At 37.5% G+C, this 21,116-nt stretch overlaps 1 protein-coding gene across 1 annotated transcript in view; it reads left to right on the top strand.

Moving 5' to 3' along the window:
- The window catches only part of NAV3 (neuron navigator 3), a 381,620-nt gene that overhangs the window by 273,792 nt on the left and 86,712 nt on the right, over nucleotides 1-21,116 (top strand). The window contains exons 10-11 of the mRNA XM_066549922.1: nucleotides 1,495-1,878; nucleotides 5,223-5,342. Coding sequence (XP_066406019.1) covers nucleotides 1,495-1,878; nucleotides 5,223-5,342 — 504 coding nt within the window. The remainder of the gene's footprint in view (nucleotides 1-1,494; nucleotides 1,879-5,222; nucleotides 5,343-21,116) is intronic.

Raw genomic sequence — 21,116 nt, 5'->3', positions numbered from 1 at the left:
AGGAAAAATCTAAATGTAAAAAATAAATATGTCAGCAATGAGAAAAGGACACACTGGTGTAGTGTTAGTTTTGAGCTTTCCAGTGGTTTTTTCCTCTCCTTCCCTTTTCTTCCCATATGAGCTCCCTTTTAATTTTGTTACAGATAAACCACCGCCTTCTGATTGGTCCCTGGGGTCTCTGCCAATTTTGTAACACACAAAACACGTCTCAAGCATTCCATGCATGTGATTATGTTTAGTCACACACTCATATAGTGGATTTTCCACCAAAATAGTTTTACCACAGCACCTTCAATGGTGCACAGATTAGTAAAACCTCTAGGGTCAGTATTCTCTTGTCCTAATCTCGGTTAAGATACCGGGTGTTTGGCATCATTCCCACAAGTAGAGGTTATAGAATCATGGAACCATTAAATTGTTTAGTTTGGAAAAGATCTATAAGATCACCAAGTCCAACCATTAGCCCAGCACTGCCAAGTCCACTAATAATCCCTGGCCCAAAGTGCTGCAGGTACAAGTTCTGTAGATAATTCCAGTAATGGTGACTCCATCTCTTTCCTGGGCAGCCTGTTCCAGTGCTTGGCAACCCTATCCATGAAGAAACTTTTCCTCATATCTACTGTAAACCGCCCCTGTTACAACTTGAGGCCATTTCCTCTTGTCCTATCACTTGTTATCTAGGGGAAGATGCCAATACCCATCTGACTGCAACCTCCTTTCAGGCAGTTGTAGAGAGTGATAAGGTCTCCCCTGAGCCTCCTTTTCTCCAGGCCACTCCCTCAGCCACTCCTCATCAGACTTGTGCTCCAGACTCTTCAGCAACTCCATTGCCCTTCTCTGGACACGTTCCAGCACCTCAATGTCTTTCTTGTACTGAGGAGCCCAGAACTGGACACAGGATTCAAGGTGTGGCCTCACCAGTGCCGAGTAGAGGGGCATAATAATTTCCCTGCTCCTGCTGGCCACACTGTTGCAATCCAGGTCAGGATACCATTGGCTTTCTTGGCCACCTGGGCTCAGCTGGCTCATGTTCAGCCACTGTCACCAGCACCCAAGCTCTTTTTTTGCTGGGCTGCTTTCTAGCCACTCTGTCCCCAGCCTGTAGCACTGCATGGGGTTTTTGGGACCCAAGAGTAGGACCTGGTTCTTGGCCTTGGTGAACCTCACACAATTGGCCTTCGCCTATTGATCCAGCCTGTCCAGACTCCTCTGCAGAGCCTTCCTGCCCTCCAGCAGATGAGCACTCTTGCTCAATTTTCTGTCTTCAGTAAAGCAACTGAGGGGGCACTCAATCCCCTCATCCAGGTCATTTGTAAAGATACTAAACAGGACTGGCCTCAGTACTGAGGGCATATGCAAGCATATAAGTGCATATGGTGAAAGTAAATACAGAGAATTTTTAAAAACAAATTAGTTTCCTCCAGCCTTCACTTTTCTTGATTTCTCAGGAACATAGAAAGCACAGTTCACTGACTTCTCCATTCTGTTTGGCAGCACATTGGAGACAACTTTTGACAGCACTGTGACAACTGAGGTGAATGGGAGAAGCATACCAAGCCTATCCAGCCGATCGAGCGCTGTGACTTGGAGGCTGGGGCAGGCCAGCCCTCGGCTGCAGGCGGGAGATGCTCCATCCTTGGGTGCTGGTTATCCTCGCAGCGGCGCCAGCCGCTTCATCCACACAGACCCCTCTCGGTTCATGTACACCACCCCGCTCCGCCGAGCTGCTGTCTCTCGCCTTGGAAACATCTCTCAGATTGACATGAGTGAGAAGGGAACTGCTGATTTGGACATATCCTCTGAAGCTGATGTTGGTGGCTACATGAGTGATGGAGACATTCTTGGGAAAAGCCTGAGGACTGATGACATCAACAGTGGGTAAGTGGCACTTTTTCCCCATATGAACTAATGCATGATTGGTAGGAGTAGAATGATTTTTCTAAAAATTTTGGCACACAAGCAGAACTTGCATTATAGTTGGAAAATTTAAATATACATATAAAAAAATAAACCTCTCATCTGCCAGTGACACTCTCAGTTGCCTTCAAATTCTGTTCTTCTCCTTTAACATCAAAATTACTTTGCTGTGAACTTTGAATTTCAATATTACTTACTGGAAAATTCTGGTTGTCCTGTGAGCCATCAGTTTGCATTGCTTTCCCTGGGGTAAGTCTTCTTTTGGTATTTTTATGTTTTGTTTGAGATGGTATGTATGACATTGGATGCAGCTGATGAAAAGCAGTTGTTGACAGCACTGACTTTCTGTTTCCACTTCAGATATTGTCTAGCATAGTCATTGTAATGGGCCTTTATTGAAGGTTTTCAGCTGTGCATATCATTTGAGCAACAGCAGTATCTTTTCATTAAAGACTAGACCAGTTACTCTTTTAGTGTATCCAGGAGGAAGAATCACAATTTTTATATTTGTTTGCTCAATCAATTGGGGTACTGCAGTTTGAGGTGCTGCATTCCCTGTGTTTCAAATTCAACAATTCTATATCAATCTAGGAACACAAGTCACTTCAGTCCTGTGTGTGTTAGACCTCCTAGAACATCATTAAAAAAGAACAGCCATGTTACAGTTTTACTCATACTTAAATTACTATTCACTGCTGCTTTTGCACCTCAAGGCTGCTTGTTGACTGATGTAACACTATGTTAAATAGAAGTTCCATGGAGTACCTGGTCATGTCACACCACACTGCTTCACTCTATAATTTTAGAATTCTTGCTGTCAATCTAATCTCTTAGTTTGAAGCATAGCTATGATTAGAGAATAGTGGGGGATGAAATTGAGTATGATACATTCCTAAAGGGAAATCTAAGTCTGTGATTAAAGCTCTCTCTGGAGTAGTGTCTCATCTCAAGCACCATTCAAAGATAGATCTCTAGAAAAAGCATCATTTTAAAGAAAGCAATTCCTGTATCTCCCTGGTCTACTTTTTCAGTGATACAGCGCTGCTGACAACATTGTCCACAACACATCATTAATGACTGTCAAGTAGGATGCCATATTTATATGTGCTAGAAAAGAGAAAATACATATGGAAAATACGATACTTTAATGTCTGAGGACCTCTTATCATAAAGGAAATAATAATGCTGGCTTCGACAGATGCATGGTTTTATTCAAAATTTCAAAAAAGGCAATCCTTTTCAGTGCCTCATGAGTTGTATTAATTAGCTTATCACATTAAAGGGTGAATATAGTCATCTTATGTGACTTTTCTTTGCATCTGTAATAAGGATAACTCAATAGATAGTAAGTTGCTCTGTGCTCAGTTAACATTTTTAGGTGCAGTAAATGTTAAAAACAAGTTGATAAGCTCTGAAATTTCAGGATTCACTGAGGCATGTAAAGTCTTATCTCCTCTATGCCTCTTCCATTATCAGTTTAATTACTTTAAACACTTGGGGAAAAGAATGCAGCAGTAATTAGAAATTAGTGCAAGGAAGGCCTGTTGCACTTGTCAAGTCTATCCTTACTTATACAGGAAAAAAAATGCATTTAGTCTGGATTGCATTCAAGCCACAGCTAAATTTAATATGCAGTTCTAGAGCTGTGGAATCTACCAGATAATTTACAGCTAGCTAAATAATCTGTCAAAAAAGTCTGAATTTTGTCTTTAATAAAAGATGAATATAATATGTAAATGTGACTGTTAATTGACCTTTGCAAACAAATGTGAAGTTACCTTTTCTAAACTCCAGATACCAAGGCTTCAGAAACACACTGCCAAACTACTGGCCAAATCTCACCCATGCTTTAAATTCCTCAGAGTTTTGTTGAAAATAATCAAAGGAACCCTTTGTGTTTTAATGTACTTGAGGCTGCCTTCACCCATACTGCCACCCAGAACATGCTGCCTTCTCACACTGGAGCGACCACACAGGGCTCCACTGCTGCAGCTTTGCTCTCAAGGCCTGCACCTGTTCAGCCACCCCCAACCACGGGGATGGAGGCAAAGGCAGGCGCTCCCAGGCTGCTGAATTGGCCCTCAGGTCTCTGTCACAGATGACTTCAACTAAATCTGCCCCCAGAAGGAACCACAGGGGGAGGGCCAACAGAACAGCTGGACTAGCAGCAGTGTGTGTGCGTGCCTTGGTTTGTGCCTGGGATTCTGTGTAATTGCTAAAGTTAAATATTTGTGTGCTTGCATACATGCTTAGAGTGAAAGGTGCATTTGTGTGGCACTATTTCATGGCTCAAGGAGAGCTTGTGTTAAAGACTGAATCAGGAGTAACTCTGGGAGATCATTTTATCCATACACTTAACATTGGGACTACGCCGATTTCAGTAAGTCTGTACTTTATTTTGAGTAGGTTCAGTGAGGTACAGAATTTTTTTTCTGAATATTTGTGCTTCCATGTTCAGTGCCATACATGTGCATGGTCCTTCAAAAATAAATTTATGCTAACTTTGTTGGTAAATTAAAGTTATCAGAATATACCAAAGGGAAACAGAAAGAACAAGAGCCTAAGAGGGAGGACAGTTTAACAAAAGGTCCTTTGAGAACATAATGGAGAGGTCCTGTGGGTAAGACAGGCTGATGATGCTGCTCCATTATAAGGGCCAAGATATCTCAGAGAGAGAACCAAACTGTAGGTAGACATTCCAGAAATTATTGCTGGTACTTTTAATTCATAATCTTTTAATGGTTCTCTAGTGAGTGAACAGCACTATACTCACTGTTTCATTCATTAGACATGCATTATAATGTGGGGAGAATCAAGTAAAAGAAGCACACAATACAAATATTCTTAAATATCTTCAGTGAATATCTCTTTCATGTCCAAATAATTGCATCCCAACAGGGACTATGAATTTGGGTTCCTAATCTCTGTTCCCATTTGGATAAATGCAACTAATTTTTTTTTTAAGCTGAAGTGATTTTTCTTGCACCTGGTGCTGTTTTTTTGGCAAAACCACAGGATTTACAATGTGCTTTTGAACATACTTGAGAGCTTCAGTCTAAAAATATTTCAGTAAAAGAGGTTGGCCTGTAAGCCATGACAGAAAAAGGCAAATGATCCCAGAAAACAGGCAGATACCCAATCTCCCTATGCCAGGCACATAAAGTGGGAATATTTGGTATAAGTCTACCATCTAATAAGACAATCTGTACCTTAAACATTTGAATTTCACAGACCATTAACTTTAAAGTGAAACATGTTGCCAGATGGCCGCATTTCCTACCAATTGACCACAAATTTATTTTCAGGTACATGACAGATGGAGGACTCAACCTATATACAAGAAGTCTGAACCGAATACCAGACCTTGCTGCCTCTCGAGACGTCATCCAGAGAGGGGTTCATGACGTGACTGTGGATGCTGACAGGTAACAGTGCTTTGCTAAGTAAAAACCTGTCTGAGCTCTATAAATATTTTGCATCCTTCATACTTGCTAAAATATCATATAAGGAATAGGAAGCAAGCTTCTGAGGCTGTGAGTTTTCTGAGCACCCAAAACAGCAAATACCAGAATGAGTGGGGGAAAAAAACAAATTTCTCACATGGGAATGTGACTCAGGAAGAATTTTTTGTTGTAGATGTAAGAGAAAATATTAAGAAGCCCATACCTTATTTGCAATCTTAAACTTCTGAAATGGGACATGATTTTTACAGGTTGCCTTATCAGTTGATAAGCAAAGGGAAAATTCACATGGTCTCTAGGCAGAAGACAGTTTGTGTGCCTGGTGACATGGTTCAAAACATACATTTGTATTTGGCTGGAGCTAGAATAATGATCTTGTCTGCCTTGTTTTGCCCCTTGCAAGTATCAGAAGAAGGCAGTACCGGCAAGAAGTGAGAATTGGGGTTCTATCCCATTGTTTGTACAGCGTGAAAAAACAAACAACTCCATCCTGCCCTTATATATGGGTGTCAGCATAAAAAACATGCTCCCACTACTATGTCTGTTCCTGTTCCTTAAGCTTAAAGTATATTCATATTGGTGGCTGGTATCCATATCTGAGAAATAAAAATTCATAACCCAGCTTTTGCAGAACTTGGAGCTGTCAGCTCTGAGGTTTTGGTCAGACCATCTTAGAGATAAGAAACAGCTGTGAAATTTGGCAGTCTAAAATGTTATGGGGTCTATTTGAATGCCCTTGTTTTAAAATAAAGTTTCTTTTAGGAAAAAAAAAGTATTCAATCACAAAGGGGGCAAAGGGGGAAAAGGTTCATGGAGTGGTTCTGGTTTTATAAACCTGGCATACTAGGTTGAAGAAGTTCTAGGATATTTGCCTAGGTATGATATAAGTTTTACTTTTCACATTTTCTGATGAAAATATGCCTGTGACATAAGTCAGGAATAGTCTGAATTGGTCAAACAGTGTCAACAATGCATCAGGATCAAGGCCATAATTTTCATCTAGGAAACCAGTTACTTAAAATAGGAGGTTGCTTTAGCTGACATCAGAGCATTTGTTGACCTTGCAGAAAAACCCAATTTTAGATAGAAATTTAGATGAGCACAGATAGGTTCTTTGGAATGCAAGCATTGACATGATGCAAAGACCAGAGAAAGTGTGCAGTAGGTGTGTAAGAAAATAATTTGGATAGAACTCATGCAGTAACAGAAGGAAGAAATGAGATGTGGGCAGGAGGGACTTTTGTGGAGCTCTGTATGTGAGAACAGGAACCTTATGCTCAAAGTGAGAGAGAGGGTGGAAAATTTAGTGGCTGGCAGTCATGTAATTAGAGAATGTCACCAGTGCCCACGTTTTTGTATGTCTCTCATTTTTGCCTTGGGAGGGAAGTTATTAGAGCTCTTCCCACCATGCAATATTCACACCCAGGTTTCAAACCACGCAGATTTCCCCTGGGGAAAAAACAAAGGTCCAAAATAAGGGATTTTTTACTTTTTCTTAGTATTCCTCAAATTCTAGATGCCACTCAAACACTGGATGCTCATTTGTCTTAATGTAGGTATTTGTTGTTCTGTGCAGTGTGCAGGTTCATACGTATTTTGCAGAGTCGATAAGCTACAAATGTAAAGTAGAACTTCAAGTAATGACTGCTTTCCCTTACACAAAGAAAGAAAACTGGATTCCTATGTTCTTCTCGACCCTCTAAATGAGGCTTCATGGAACATACTATGTTAATATTTAATTAAAAGGTTTGTCATTATGCACAAGCATAAGGTATTTAAGTTATGGCTATTCAGACAAATTCTGGCATTCCCTGACCTTTCAATACATTACTTTTACAAACTTAATCATTCTTCATGGACATAGGAAGGAGGTTTTTTACATATAAGTGGATGCTATTCCTTGAAAAAGCAAAAGCTGTTTAGGAAGTGTAAAATGTAAATAATTTTATGAGTTCTGATGATAATAAAACACATGCTTACCAAAACTGGTTGCAAAAAAACTGTGGTGGGTAGAAAAAAATTGTTTATGATGATCTTCAAGAATGTGTTCTGCATTTATGATGTGAAATCAGGGGTAAAAAGCAGTAGAGATTGCTGAGACTTCAGCAGAGTAAGCTTCGTTCCTTCACAACAGTGTAAGTACCTAAGATTTCATCTGATCTCACATAGCCTTTTACATCATTTTTTGTCTACTCTGAACAAAAAATGATAGGCTTCAAGGTATGCCTTGCCACTGGGATGATGAACTTCTGTGAAAGAGGATTATTTTCCTCACTGTCATCCCAGTAGATATGTGAAGGACACATGCATTTTCTCTGTGGTATCATTAATATAAGCCTTTTTCATAATTGGCACAATCTGCCCTTGCCTTTCTGTTGTAAAGGACTCTGCTGGCATCTTTTTTTTTGGGCAGAAAATAAATTATATGCTGCAAATATCTGATTTACATTAGCAAGCAGGAGAGAAGTTTTGGTATTTTGCCCATTACTAGAGGCAGCAACTTTTGCTGACAGCAATCCCATGTTCATGAAAACTCAACCATGTTCATGAAAACAGGTTTTTTGACAACTTAAGTTATATCTTCTGCTTATATTTTAAAACTTTTTCTCTTTGTGAGCTGGCAGTACAATATTCTTTAGAGATGTGGACTGATATCTTTGAGGGTAATGCCGTTTCTGGTAAATTTATAAGTTCAGACTGATTCTCATTTCCTGGATCCTGTAAAAAGACAGGAAGGTCCCCAGTGTGATGACACTAAATTGTTACAGAGAAAACCTGTATCTCCACATCTTTCCAAAAAGCAAAGGATTGAAGGATCTCCATGTTGGAAACCTAGCCTGAGAGAGCTCATCCCCATTGAATTGCTCTTTGAACTTCATAAAAGTAAAATTCACCAAGTCAACATAAGCCAAGGCTTAATGTTGCTTGCATAAAGCACATTGTTGCAGAAAGTAGTACAGCCAAATTGCTTATTCTGGTGAAGGGATTGTAAAGGCTGAAAGGACACTGGCAGCATCAGATGTCAACAGTTGTTTCATTAAGTGGTGGCCTTTTTTGTTTGTTTGTTTGTGGGTGTTTTGTTTGGTTGGTTTTGGTTTTGGGTTTTTTTTTAAATTGGATACTTTTTTAATTGGACTTTTTTGGTTTTGGTTTTGTTGGTTTTTTTTTTAATAAATGCCGATTCCTTCCAATTTACCTTGTTTCAGTCACCATAAGAAATTAATCAGAGAGGAAGATGGATTTTCTTTATCGGGTATAACATGGGATATAGCTAAGAGAGTTCTCAGTGGTATTGTATTACATTTCATTTATTGTCCTGTCTACTTCCTCTACGGTCTAGCATTTGCCTTCTGGGACTTGTAGAGGGAGTATTTGAGGGAAATTCTTGGATTTCAAAGCCTTTTTCAAAGTAAGATGAGCCAAGAGAGATTAGATATAGGCACAGAAAATGAATTATGTTCTTCGGAAGAATAAGCTTTGTTGCAATGTAGGTTGTAATGTTTCCAAACCACCCTGTGATATTCATGAAAACTGTTAAGAAAGTTTAAAGTAAGCCCTATTAAAAGGGGATATAGCTCCACTGAGTTCAAACGTTGTCCTTCCACTCCCTATACATGCAGAACTTAGTGCAGTGTGTCATAAGCCACAACTTTCTTCACCTTCATGAGATCAATATAGGTTGTACAATCACTTTCCACTCACATCCCTTGAATACAGTATTCTTTCTCTTTCACCTTTTTTTTGGATGAAACCCAAAGCTTTAAAGTTTATGCTACTTAGTGTGCTTCTATCATGACCCACTTCAGCTACTTTGTTGTTGCATTGAATCTGAACCCCCCTAATACAGAGTTCTTATGCATAAGGAATGTCCCAAATGCTTCCACCATCTGCCACATGTGCAAAAGATTTGGCACTTGTCTCAGACTAGCTCAGGCTGGCCTGGTTGTTCTCAGCCAAACCATAATCAACATAATACATTATTAATTATGATAAAATAATCCAGATTTTGCCTGTAGTTTATTAGCTAACTTCCTGTGTGAATGAATTTAAGTCTTCTGGCATTTGTCTGAGTAGATGAGCCTTGAATTGGAATACTGTGCATTTGAAAAAGGAACTTCTCTAGAATTTAACAGGCATTGAACTGGGAGCTCTGTTTCATAGGGTTGGTCGTATCAGAAAAGGCTGAGACATCACGAACAGTAACTTGAAATCCAAACAGAATACAATGCCTGTTCTCATACTATACAGTTCTAGAAGCACATAGAAGTTTCTGCTGTCATTTGGAATTTACCCCATTGGGATGTTGCTAAATGGAGGGGCATACTTTACTTTTTGCCTTTCTATCCAGCCGAATCTGTGTGATGTTTGTTTCATCACTGTACTAATACTGTGTTTTCTCCTGTGTGTCTCTGCAGTTGGGTATTGATGTGACCATTTTTCTGCCAAGTTGCAACTATTACCTGTTCAGTTTGCTGCTTCTGGTTGCAGAGTAGGATTTACTATGGGTAAAGGAAATGTATATGCTGCAGTATTGAGCTATGCACTGTGTGCACACATTCAGCTATCTACCCTTTCCTTTGTCAACATTCCAGGTCTCTCCAACACTGGGTACCTGTTTCTGTGGCAATAAATACAAATATCATCCCACAGATATGAAATAATAAATAATAAAATGCAGAAACAGACATGCCTTCTTCTTGCTGTCTGAGACTTTCTTGGGCAAAACTGAGTTTTGCTGTAAAACTTCACTGTGTAGGGTGGCTTCCAATATCTTTGCATCTGCCTTCACCACTCACTATGCCTGTGACTTACTCTGTTCACAATCTAAAAAAGTCATTGTAGGTCTTAAAGCCAGCACGGTTCATATAGTTCTGTGATCTGCTATCATTTTCTTGCTTGTGATTTTATAGTATTAGTAAGTTCTTATAATGTTAGAAAAATTTAAGTATCTATACCTCACTGTGTTTGCAGTTACTGTTCAAATACCTATAGAAGCCATAATTATAGAATCTCTCTTGTGAAGCAATTTAAATTTTAAAGAGTTTTTACTATTATTGTTCTCTTCTATACTTTTAATCTTCTCTAATTTCTTTTCACAGCTGTTGCTGTTAACATTTCCCAACATTTACTTTTTTATTACTCTCAAATGATCCTGCATTTTCTTAGTCTCTGGTGTAAATCTTTCCTTATCTTGGCATCTGCTAGGCTATCAAGAAAGTTACTAGTTCAAAGTATCTATTTCAGTGTGTATCTTGGCTTTTATTGTTTCTGCAAAGTATGGATGCTAAATTTAAGTACCTAAAGCATAAATATGTGTGTATCCATGCATGAAGGGCAGAATAATTGTGTCAAAAGGAGCACTCCTGGAGTTTTAGCTCATTATGTTGTTAAGTATTTAGAATTCTTTGAGGATGAATTCCTTCTTTTCGAAAGCATAATGAGAAATAAATTTTTCAGTAATGCAATTTTGTACAGCATTATTAATTTAGAAAGAATGCTATTTGAATTAGTACAATTTGTTTCTGGTCATGCTTTTTAAAGTCAGGATTTCAGCAACATAAAATTGGCAAAGCAACTGGACTTTGATATAGTTTTGTGAAGTTCACCCTTCCTTACTTACGTTAAACATCTACTGTATTTGCCCATAGAACCACAAACCAAAACATGGAAACATTACCAGCTGTGTGGTTTTAGGTTCAGATACTATATTAATATCAGTGACATAAACAAACTGCATTGTTAGCATGCTGTCATTAGCATATTAAACTGTCATGATCCTGCAACATCATGTCTGCAGACACATTTTTTTGCACCCAGCTTACATTAGAAAATCACACTTAGAAAAGGCAAATGTGAATGGCAGATGTTTACCTTAAAACAAGACCAAGCTGCAAATGACAAATTAAGTTTTCTCTTTTTGAAATTTTTACTAAGTGGAAGAAAGAGGGACAACTAGTTTCAGTTTAGATTAAAAAGGAATTATTAGAAATAAGTATTTAAATTTTGGCAGGAATATAAGTACATTCTCAAGCCATGCTAAGTGAGCTGAGCATATGGTTTGCTGCAGGTTTATTGAACCAAAGGCTGGCTCTTTACAGATGACATGTATAATATTCTCATAAATGTGCTTTTGAAAAGTGGATGGTGTGGAGCTGGGTATTAATGACATGCAGTCTGTTGGCATTTCTGCTTATTTCAAAAATTGACTTAATATTTAATAGGTATTTGAAGTGAGGCAGGGCTTTATCTTTTATTAACAGATTTCTAATTCTTGACTTCAGGCCAAGTGTAGATGGTTTATTTTGATTGCAATCTTCTTCTGAAGAGAGTATCAGTCTATTTAATAAAAGCTTTCCAAGACTCAGCTTACAGTTTCAGCAGCAGCAACATTTTGGTCCACCATTGTACTTCATTGTTACCAGCAAAGACTACTGTACTGCCTCTTTGTGTTAGAATAAAGCATGGATAGTACAATTTAAATCATTAACCAAAATACCCCAGGCTCAAATGTAAAATTCAAGAACTTGAATCTCCCATGTGATACCTACTTGAGTCCTGGAGTCAAGAAACAAATTAATTTCTTTAAAATGTCTTGATTAATTTGATGGCTGGAGGAAACAAATATTGTCATTTTATTCTCCTGCATGGCTATTTTTAAAAAAATCATATTGAAATTTGTAAAAGAATAGCTGCAATTGATATTGCAGTTCTAACATTGACAAGCACATGGTATTTTAGACAGAAGCCTCATAAAACTGGATATAAAAATACAACGTTTGATGATTTATTACTGGAGATAAAGCAGCTCATGATTGCTAAGCTGCCTTTTGTTCTAAATTGCCTGAGAGATACTTCTTTCTTGGTTAGTCATTTTTTGAAGAACTGCTTTTATAATAGTTGCATTCCAGACTGAGGTATTGCCTGCTTGGCAAATGAAACATATGAATTATAAGAATTATTAACCCTTTCATGGAAAACAGTTAATTTCTAACACTATAAAAATCCTTTGCCTTGGTTTTATAAGGTATAAGTTTACTTAAAATAAAATATGAATTCGGCAACTTCAGCAGACCTCTAGAACAATGAGAAATAGATAAAAATGGAGAGCCCCATCAGAATGGGCTTTTTACACTCATGAGATGTGTAATTAGAAAAGGCTTAAATGTACTGTTGTTTTGTACCCCTGCACTTTCTCCTAGTTGACAGGTGGAAAAAATAGTTAACCGAAAGGAAGAATTAATTTAAGTTAAATTAAACATCTAAAGTGTGAGTGCACTTTGCTGCTCAGGCTGTAGGGCTGCTTATGGTGCACAAGAGGAAAATTGAAAGGTTTTGACTCTTTGCTGTGTGCTGCTCTTGGAGCAAAACAGTGCTGCTCTGTCCTGGGCCTCCAGGAAAGCAGTGATGTTCAATACATTTTGGAACTGAAATTACATTGCAAGATAACTTTATCATTAGTGGTTAAAGATAGCTGGAATCCAGATGGAAACTGGTTATGGGTTATCAATGATTAAATAAAATGAAAAGAAGGATGTCTCTAAAGCTGTGCAGGTTAAAAAACATGGGAGCCTTTTATTTTCCTTGACAGAGAAATAGACTTTGAACACTGTAGGCTGGCTAAAGAGTGAGTTCAAAGGGAGAGAGCATGAAGGGAAAGCTGGGAAGAATACCACGTGGCTGACAAAATGCCAGCCAGTGTGTAGAATACCCTGTGCTGCAGGCTGCCTTCTACAGAGCACAGCATGTGCTAACCTTCCCTTTGGTAAAAAAAATCCCTCCATTTGCTTATATCAACATTTTACTTATAAATCTTAATGATGTCACCTCTGAGTCTTCTTTTGATGGAGAGAGAAAAAGATAAACCACCCTCCTCAATCTGTTCTCCAAGTACTGTTGTGGAGGTTTCCTGCCCCTCCTGAGCCCCTTGGGACAACCTCAGCTCCACGCACGGAAATGTTTGGTGCAGCAATATGCTAGGAGTTTGTTTCCTTTTGATGTTACAGCACTAATCTCATCTGTATCTAATTGTTAAAATATTAAGTCTTCAAAGATTTCCTTTTTAAACAAAAGATTGTCATAACAATTTCAGCAGGATCAGATGTGTAAATTTAGAGTGGAACCCTCAATGAATTCTACAGAATTTTTTTTGCAAAAGGATACAATACACTTATAATTCAAACCTGCTTAGTGGACTAAATAATCTAAAATAATCTAAAATACATTATTTGAAGGCAATTTTAAAACCAGATTTACCTAATTAAATTTACCTTAATAAACAATTTAATCTCTTCCCCATGTGCATTAGCTTTAATTTCTGATGTGCTAAATTTCCCTTTTATTCGAATAGTATATTTCATACTGCAGAATGGAATGTAAAATGGCTGCTAACCATATCAACTGCTGTGAATGTAAATTCATTAAAGCAAAAATTGCTTTACTGCAGTTTAAATACATGTGTAGTGTTGAAAATAATTGCATTGCCCTGGGAAGTACAATAACTGTTAAAACAGGTGTTTGTCATTCCTCAATGTGCTTTATCTAGAAACAAATCTTATTGATATAAGTTAGTGTCTTTTATGTTTAAATACCCAACAGTTTTTGATCAGATGCTAGGTATACTGATTTAAAAGTGAAATTAGGGTATTTGAAATGGATAGGATTTCAACCAGTTTCTGGAAAAGAAACTACAGAGTCAGAAAACACTAAGTTTTGTATGGCATATCTTCTGAGAGTTTATCAGTGAACAGATTCATACTGATAGCCAGGACCTAAAAGCTGAAATTTTTTGATTCAAACTGGAAATGCGCACACAATTTTAATAGCATTGTGAACTTTAGGAACAAGATATGAAGAGTAAGGTACTTCATTTTTTTAAATAAAGCCTAGATCTTTCTTTAAGATATTTATTTACTGATTTAAATACTAAAGTAGCAAAATTTAATAAGTGGTCTGCGTCTGGGGTGACTGGAGGACATGTAATGCTTTCTGAGAAGCCAGAGATCAGCAAAGGTGTATAATCTTCATGATTCATGAACCACCATCTCTGGAAGCCCTTATCTCTGTTGACTGTACTAGCGACATTGCTAGACATCTAGCTTTTGGGTTATATTAAGATAAAATGTAACTGTTTTGAAAAATTAATTTTTTTTTTTCTTTTAATTTTAAATAAAATAAATTCTGGTAGAGCATTGCAGTGAAGTGACAGCCTTTCACCCAGGGACAGTTCCTTAGTGGAAGGAGTTATCTTTCAAGGTTTTTTAGAATTATTTTCCTAAAATGGAGTTTTTCTCTATACATCAGAATTATTGAAAGAGAAATCAGCATGGTTTTTTAAGGCTGAAGAATTATTCTTTTTCATCTTTGAGTTAAAATCATTCCCCTTCATGAAAAGAGTTGACTCAGTGTGCCACTTATAACCTAAATGTTCTGATGCATAGTAAATAACTGAATTGCTCTCTTTTACAAATCTTTTTCCTTTGTTCAGTACAGAAAGAAATTTGTGATCCCTTCTTTAGTACATCTTTCTTTCTCATCATTTAAATTAATGATACCAGCCATACTCTTGGAAAATGGATTAATATCAAGTGGATAAACGCAATGCAAAATCATGTAGAGAAAATAATTTTATGTATTAAAAATAATAGGTATTGACAACAATAATTTTCCAGATAAATTTTGAAACTTAATATCTTAACAAGATTTCCAACATCTTTCCCTAAAGAGCCTATTTTCAATAAAATTATCCACTTATTTTCTTTTGAAATGCATCTGTTGGATTGGAAATGTTGGCAACTTTAGGACGACCATGCTTATATGTGTGTGTGTGTCATTCCATCAAGCCACTGAATTGTAGAGTAGTGGTAAGTGAGCCCCAATAGCTCTGAATCAATTTCTGCCGCTTTCCAGTGTGGGCAGTAAGAACAGCCTGCATCACAGAAAATTGATGATAGATAGTTTATTAATTTTGGATTGCTGCCTTGCTGATGTTTTGTCAGATTCTTGGACTTACTGCAGCTATTTGGTCCAAGTCAGCACAAAGGCAATAAATACTGAAGGTAGCTGGTCAGCAGTGCCGCATGTAATTTTGGTCCTCAGTCTGTAGTGGGTTTGACTAATGCTTATTGAGGTAACCATAACTATTTCCTTGACAAGTGCTCCTTTCCTTTAACTAGCCACGACTCTGCTACAAGGGAGGACTGAATAATGTGATATTTGCCGTCTTAAAGTTGCAAGGAAATTCTCCTATTTTTGCTTCCTGTTTTTCAGAAATACCTCCCTGTATTTGAGTAGCAGCTTTGTGGGTTTTGTTCCTGGTATTTGCAAGGAGAAGCTGGGATAAAAGCTTGAAATAAATCCTAAGACTAATCCAACTTAAGTATCTCACATCTGGTTTTATATGATTTTTATTTGAAAACCTGAGCCAGGTTATCAAGAAATAAGTACTGTCTAAAAAGAAAAAATAGGAAAATTTAGGCAAAATAAATAAGAATCCTTTGATTTAAAAAAATGAGAATTGTAAGTAACATAATAATTTCAGGATGGCTTGCATTATGGAGGTTGAAAAGCTATAAATAAAAATAAATCTTCAGAGGACAGTGTTAAATCTTTACATGTTTACTAGTCATCTTTTTGGCAAACAGAAATGCTCCTGAGTGAACTTTAAACAATTGAATCTTTCCCAGTTAATTGTTTTCTATTTCACCTTTGATTGTTTTTCCAAAATACTGTCTGCAGAAGCGTGCCATAATGTAGAAATTATGCCAAACGTGTTGTCAGGTCTTTCTGAATGGCACATGATTAGATTCAAGAGCTGAATGCTTAAGCTGTAGATTTAGCAAATTACATTCTCTTTTCATTTGACCCTGGAGAATTTCCTCAAGAGAAATTTGTGGATTAATGTACATGTCATAGAAAATCATATCTATTTAAGGAAACTCAGTTAGACATGAATGTTTCTCTCCTTCCCAGTCTTTTTCTATTTCTGATAGGAAAATAACCCCCATTATGTTGAACAGCTATGGCTTTAGAAGATGTGGGACAGTCTGATGAGAATATTGTGCTTCTCTAAAGTATTTAAACAGCCTAACTTTTGCTATGCATATTTTACTACTCAGTCTCAGTGAAAAAGATGAAACAGTTCCTACACTTCCTCTCCAGTGCATACCCTACATGCAATACTGCATTTGTCGTTCAGAGATTTCCAAAAAGGATTTTATTAGCGCACTGTAAATACTCTTCACACATCACCAAAATGATTTAGTGCTTTCCTTAGGAGCACTTCAGGATGACTTTATGTTACAAGGGCAGTCAGAAAGTTACCTGCTGGCTGGGCTTTACCACGAGCAAGAAGCTTTCAGAGAGACAGCAGGGAAGGGCCTTCATCATGAAGAGGATGCAAACTGTGTTACTAATTATGTATCAAAGCAGAATTATCATACATCTCCTAACACCTCAAGGTCCTCTAAAGAGACTGTTGAAACTGTGCAAAAAAGATATCAGAAGGGTACTGAGGAGACTGCTATTCTCAACAGTGTTGATAGCATGACAAGCACAGTGTCTGTGTCTGTGTGGATGCCCTTCTGCTCTGGTTAGTATGCCAGCAACATTAGACCCTGCAATATCATCATATCATAATTCAACTCAACTGGGATATTCTCAAATTATTTGATAGGCTGTTGACTTAAAAAAAAAAAAAGGCAAGTATGTATTTTGTGTTTGGCTTCAGCATGGGTGCTTTGACTTATTTTAGAGAAACATGATTGGCCTTTATTGCAGAGGATGTTGGCCAGGTGCAAAGAGAGCCCTAAGCATCCCTGCAGTGCTGCTGGATGTTCAGAGGGGCCTGTGAGATCAGCAGAGGTGGTGTGGCTCCCTGAGCTTCATGCATCAGCACTTGCCAATTGCTGCAAGTAGCCAAATGATTGCAGAAAAACCTTTGTGATGCTCTCAATTGCAAAAAGCATTTTCATTAATTGCCAGTTATCCCCAGATTGTGGAAATCCAGACATGGCCTGGAGGCATCAATGTATTCTGTGTGCAGTTGGGATGGAACAGGGGAGTAGTTTAGTATGTAAAACTCAAAAAAAATACATGAGGAGAACCGTCGGGAATGGAAAGACATTTATCACAATAGTACTTCATAATAATATCCTGTAGTGGCAAAAAATTTAATTATAGTTTTTCTTTGTGCTACAGTTTCAAAGTTCTTTGATGCATTTTTAGCTGCCAGTTTGTAATGAAGGCTGTGTGTCAGATCCATCAAGACTTGTGCAAGCCCTAGGAATCAGCTGGCTTCTTATTCTAATCACAGTAAAATCTCATGAAGCTATTATCAGAGGCTCTATAAAAATGTATGGCAGCAACAGTTTTTAAGAAAAAACACATAATTGAAGGTGTGGTGTGTAATAAGTTACAGTCTTTATACATCAATTCACTGTAATTCTTAGGTTGCTTTAATTTTCCATTAGTTAAACATGAGAAAGACATTTTTTTGTTTCCCAGTATATTTTCATTTTTGTGTTGTTAAAGAACTTATTTTTGGCAGTGAAAAAAAAATTTGGACAAGAACATATAGAATCATTCATGCATTTCCTGAAAGCTAGTATTATGTTGATGTTTCTCTATGAAGCTCTTCCATCTGCTATTTTTCTGTAAATTCCAAGAGAAATCTCAGATTTTTTTTTTATTTTAAGTTGTCACTGGTAAAGCAAGGATTTCTTAAGAAAAAACTTTTGGCAGTTTTAATTTTTTCTTGTTAGAGATAGATTTTTTAAAATAAGCAGCTAGCTCAGTTATTTCTGAATCACTGCTAAATTAAAGTTAGATCCCCTTCCTTAATGGGTTTCTCTTCCTAGTGCTAGTTTTTTCTTCTGATATTTTTATAAAAGCCTTCTGTATTCCCATTTGGGTAGCATTGCTTCACGATGCTTCTTCTCTGGTGTTATCTCTTGCCTGCAAGACTTGTCTGAAGCCATATTACTAATTGGTTTCTTCCCCATTTTTCTTTTACAAGAAAGGACTTTTTTGATCTTCAAATTTTTAACTCACTTTGGTAATTTCTTTTTCCCTGCATTTTTCCTTTTGAAGGAGTATTGAATTCCATTACACCTCCTGGGGTGTCTTTTAAGTTTGACCAGCTTTCCTGTATTCCAGTAGTTGTGTTCTTTGGGGTTTTTCACATTTCCAGCTAGTTTCACTCATACTCAGCATCTGTTGGTCTGGTTTGCTTGTTTGACCAAAGAAAAATATATCAAGCTCTTTCCTCTAGTTGCACCTTTCTAGGAGAGACTATAATTCAAAATAGACTATGATTCTCCATTTTAATAGTTATTTGATTCTATTAGATACTCAGCAATTAGCTATAGGCCTTTCCATAGTGATCCTCTCTTTTAAATTTATTGCCACAGTGTTTTTGATGGTGAGATTTTAGGTCACTGATGGTTCCATTTTGAAATGTCATTATTTTTTCTGTCCCTTTCTGTCTCTGCAGTAAATATGAGAACCTGCTTTTACTGTTCAGTTACATTTATGAAGATGATTACAGTTTGTTCTCCAGATTGGTTTTGTTGTCTCACATTTTTTTCCCAGCGTACCAGTTTTCAGTACCTCTGTCCTCTTCCAGCTTATTTTTCGATCTCTTCTAATATCAGAGTAAACTTAAGTGATAAACACTGGCTGGACTTTGGGAGAGAGGAACAGTAGTCAGGAATGAGAAAGAACTGCCATAGGCTGTTGTCAGTATTCAATTTGGAAAAAAGTCTTTGACATACTGCTGTTGATGTGGAGCATTTAAAGAATTATTTCAGCTTTTGCAAAGTGGGTGGTAACAAACATGACAGCCAAGAAGTCTGGAGTGTGAGACGAGGACAAAGTTTCCAAAGATGGCAGAGACTTAATTAATTGCAACAGACTTTAAATATTTTTGCTGTCTGCAGCTATATTTTTATTTCATCTGTCACTTGATAGCCTGCTTTCCAACTTGAATATTACATCTATTAATGTAGGAAGTGGGGAAAGTATTTCATTGTAATGGGCAGCTTTTAAGTTGGGATCTTTTTTGCCCTGCATAGTGAAGCCATTTATGGCCACCTTCCATCTTTGTTAGTCACTCACCTCCGAAGCTTAGTAGTCTAACTGGAATAATTAATAGGCTAAAAGAGATGTGCTGTATTGCTGGTATGTCTTCCTCAATATTTCTAGCTGATAAAGGAGTTTTAAAAATCGTTTTGTTTTGAGCTTGGGGTTGCTATTTTTGTGTGTGTGCACAGCCAAGCAGTAGCCCTGCTTCTTTTGTCATTTCTGGCTTTAACTCAAGATGACATTTATGGGAGATGAGAGAGCTTCAGGATGCTGGGGTGAGATCCTGGGTGATTGGTTGCTGTTTGGCAGTGATTTTCTAAAGCAGCTTGCCTTATCTCCCTGACTGTGATCCTGGTACATTTACTGCTATAAACACAGATAGCCAGAGGTCCCATTACCTTCCCAGCAGAAGTTTGTTGTGTCCTAGACTTAGTCATTCTAGTTCTAAACCTAAGAATTTTTTAATTTTTAATGTGAAACATTGATAAGTTCCAACTAAGCTGTGGAAGCAATCAGCCATTTTGTATGCATATTGCCATTTGTATAATTTAAATGCAAAGTCTGCTTTGCTTACTCAGAAAAAATAGCATATGTTTTATAGAATTTTTGGAAAAGGATGAGTGTGCTCTGGGTTTCAGCCAGTCTCTTTGTATTATGTGCAGGTGCTTTGGGACTTTAATAATTAGAGGATCTAATAAAAGAATCAGAGGATAAGCCAGGAAAATTACTACAACGTGAGTTCTCTTTGCTGTTACAAAAACCAATCTTTCCTGTTTCACCTAATACAAAATTGGAGACTTATAGGTGTATTTCAGCCCAAACTTACAGCAAACACATAACAGAATTGATGAAATCATTAAATCATTAGTAAGTAGCCTCTGTTTCAAGCTGCCTGGATTTAATTGCTTTATCTTGAAAAATAAACGCCAAAATCCCAAACCAAATAGTGGGCTATAATTGAACAGGTAAGCAGGGCAAAGGTCTAAGTTCCTGGGTTAATACTATGTCACTTACTGGTTTTACATTGTCATAGTAGAGTAAATCTACCTGGACTGTTTCTTTTTCCCCAGACTTACTAAAGAAGTGGGTATGCTTTTTGTTGTAGGCAAATTTTCAGAAGGCAAAATCGTGACTTTTTTCTTTACCGTGTCCACCCCTAAGTCACACAAGATTTAAACAAACTCAAAATGTTGCTTTTCTGTTGTGCAGAAAACCCATCACTGCAAATCACCATTCAGCACATTATATTTGTATCAGCATACCTATGCCTACGTGTGTCCTGCCTGCAGGTGTTTGTCCAAGTGGTGTGAGCATGTGCTCATGGTACACACCCCTGAGTCAGTGCCTCTCTCTGTGTGTACAGTGAGGCATCAGGTTCTCCATGGAGGATGAAGTGGTGTTCACTAGCTGTGCTGCCTCTTCCTGCTGTCACCATCTGTGCTGGCTCTTTGCCTAAAGCTGGTTGACTTTGAATATCACCCTGAAAAGAGATAGGTGTTAAAAACTAAGAGGTTGTGACCTTAAGTGGTTAGCAATGACACAGCATGATAAGTTTTTAACTCTTGAAGGATAAAGTATAAGGCTTGTCATAGGAAGGTAACAGATAAATAACGACCCTATGAGCCAAGGAGAGAAAAAGGCAGTGAAAATGTTCTCCTA

Source organism: Molothrus aeneus, chromosome 5 (genome assembly GCF_037042795.1).
Source record: "Molothrus aeneus isolate 106 chromosome 5, BPBGC_Maene_1.0, whole genome shotgun sequence".
NCBI classification, from domain to species: Eukaryota; Metazoa; Chordata; class Aves; order Passeriformes; family Icteridae; genus Molothrus; species Molothrus aeneus.
This window is presented reverse-complemented; position numbering and strand designations above follow the sequence as displayed.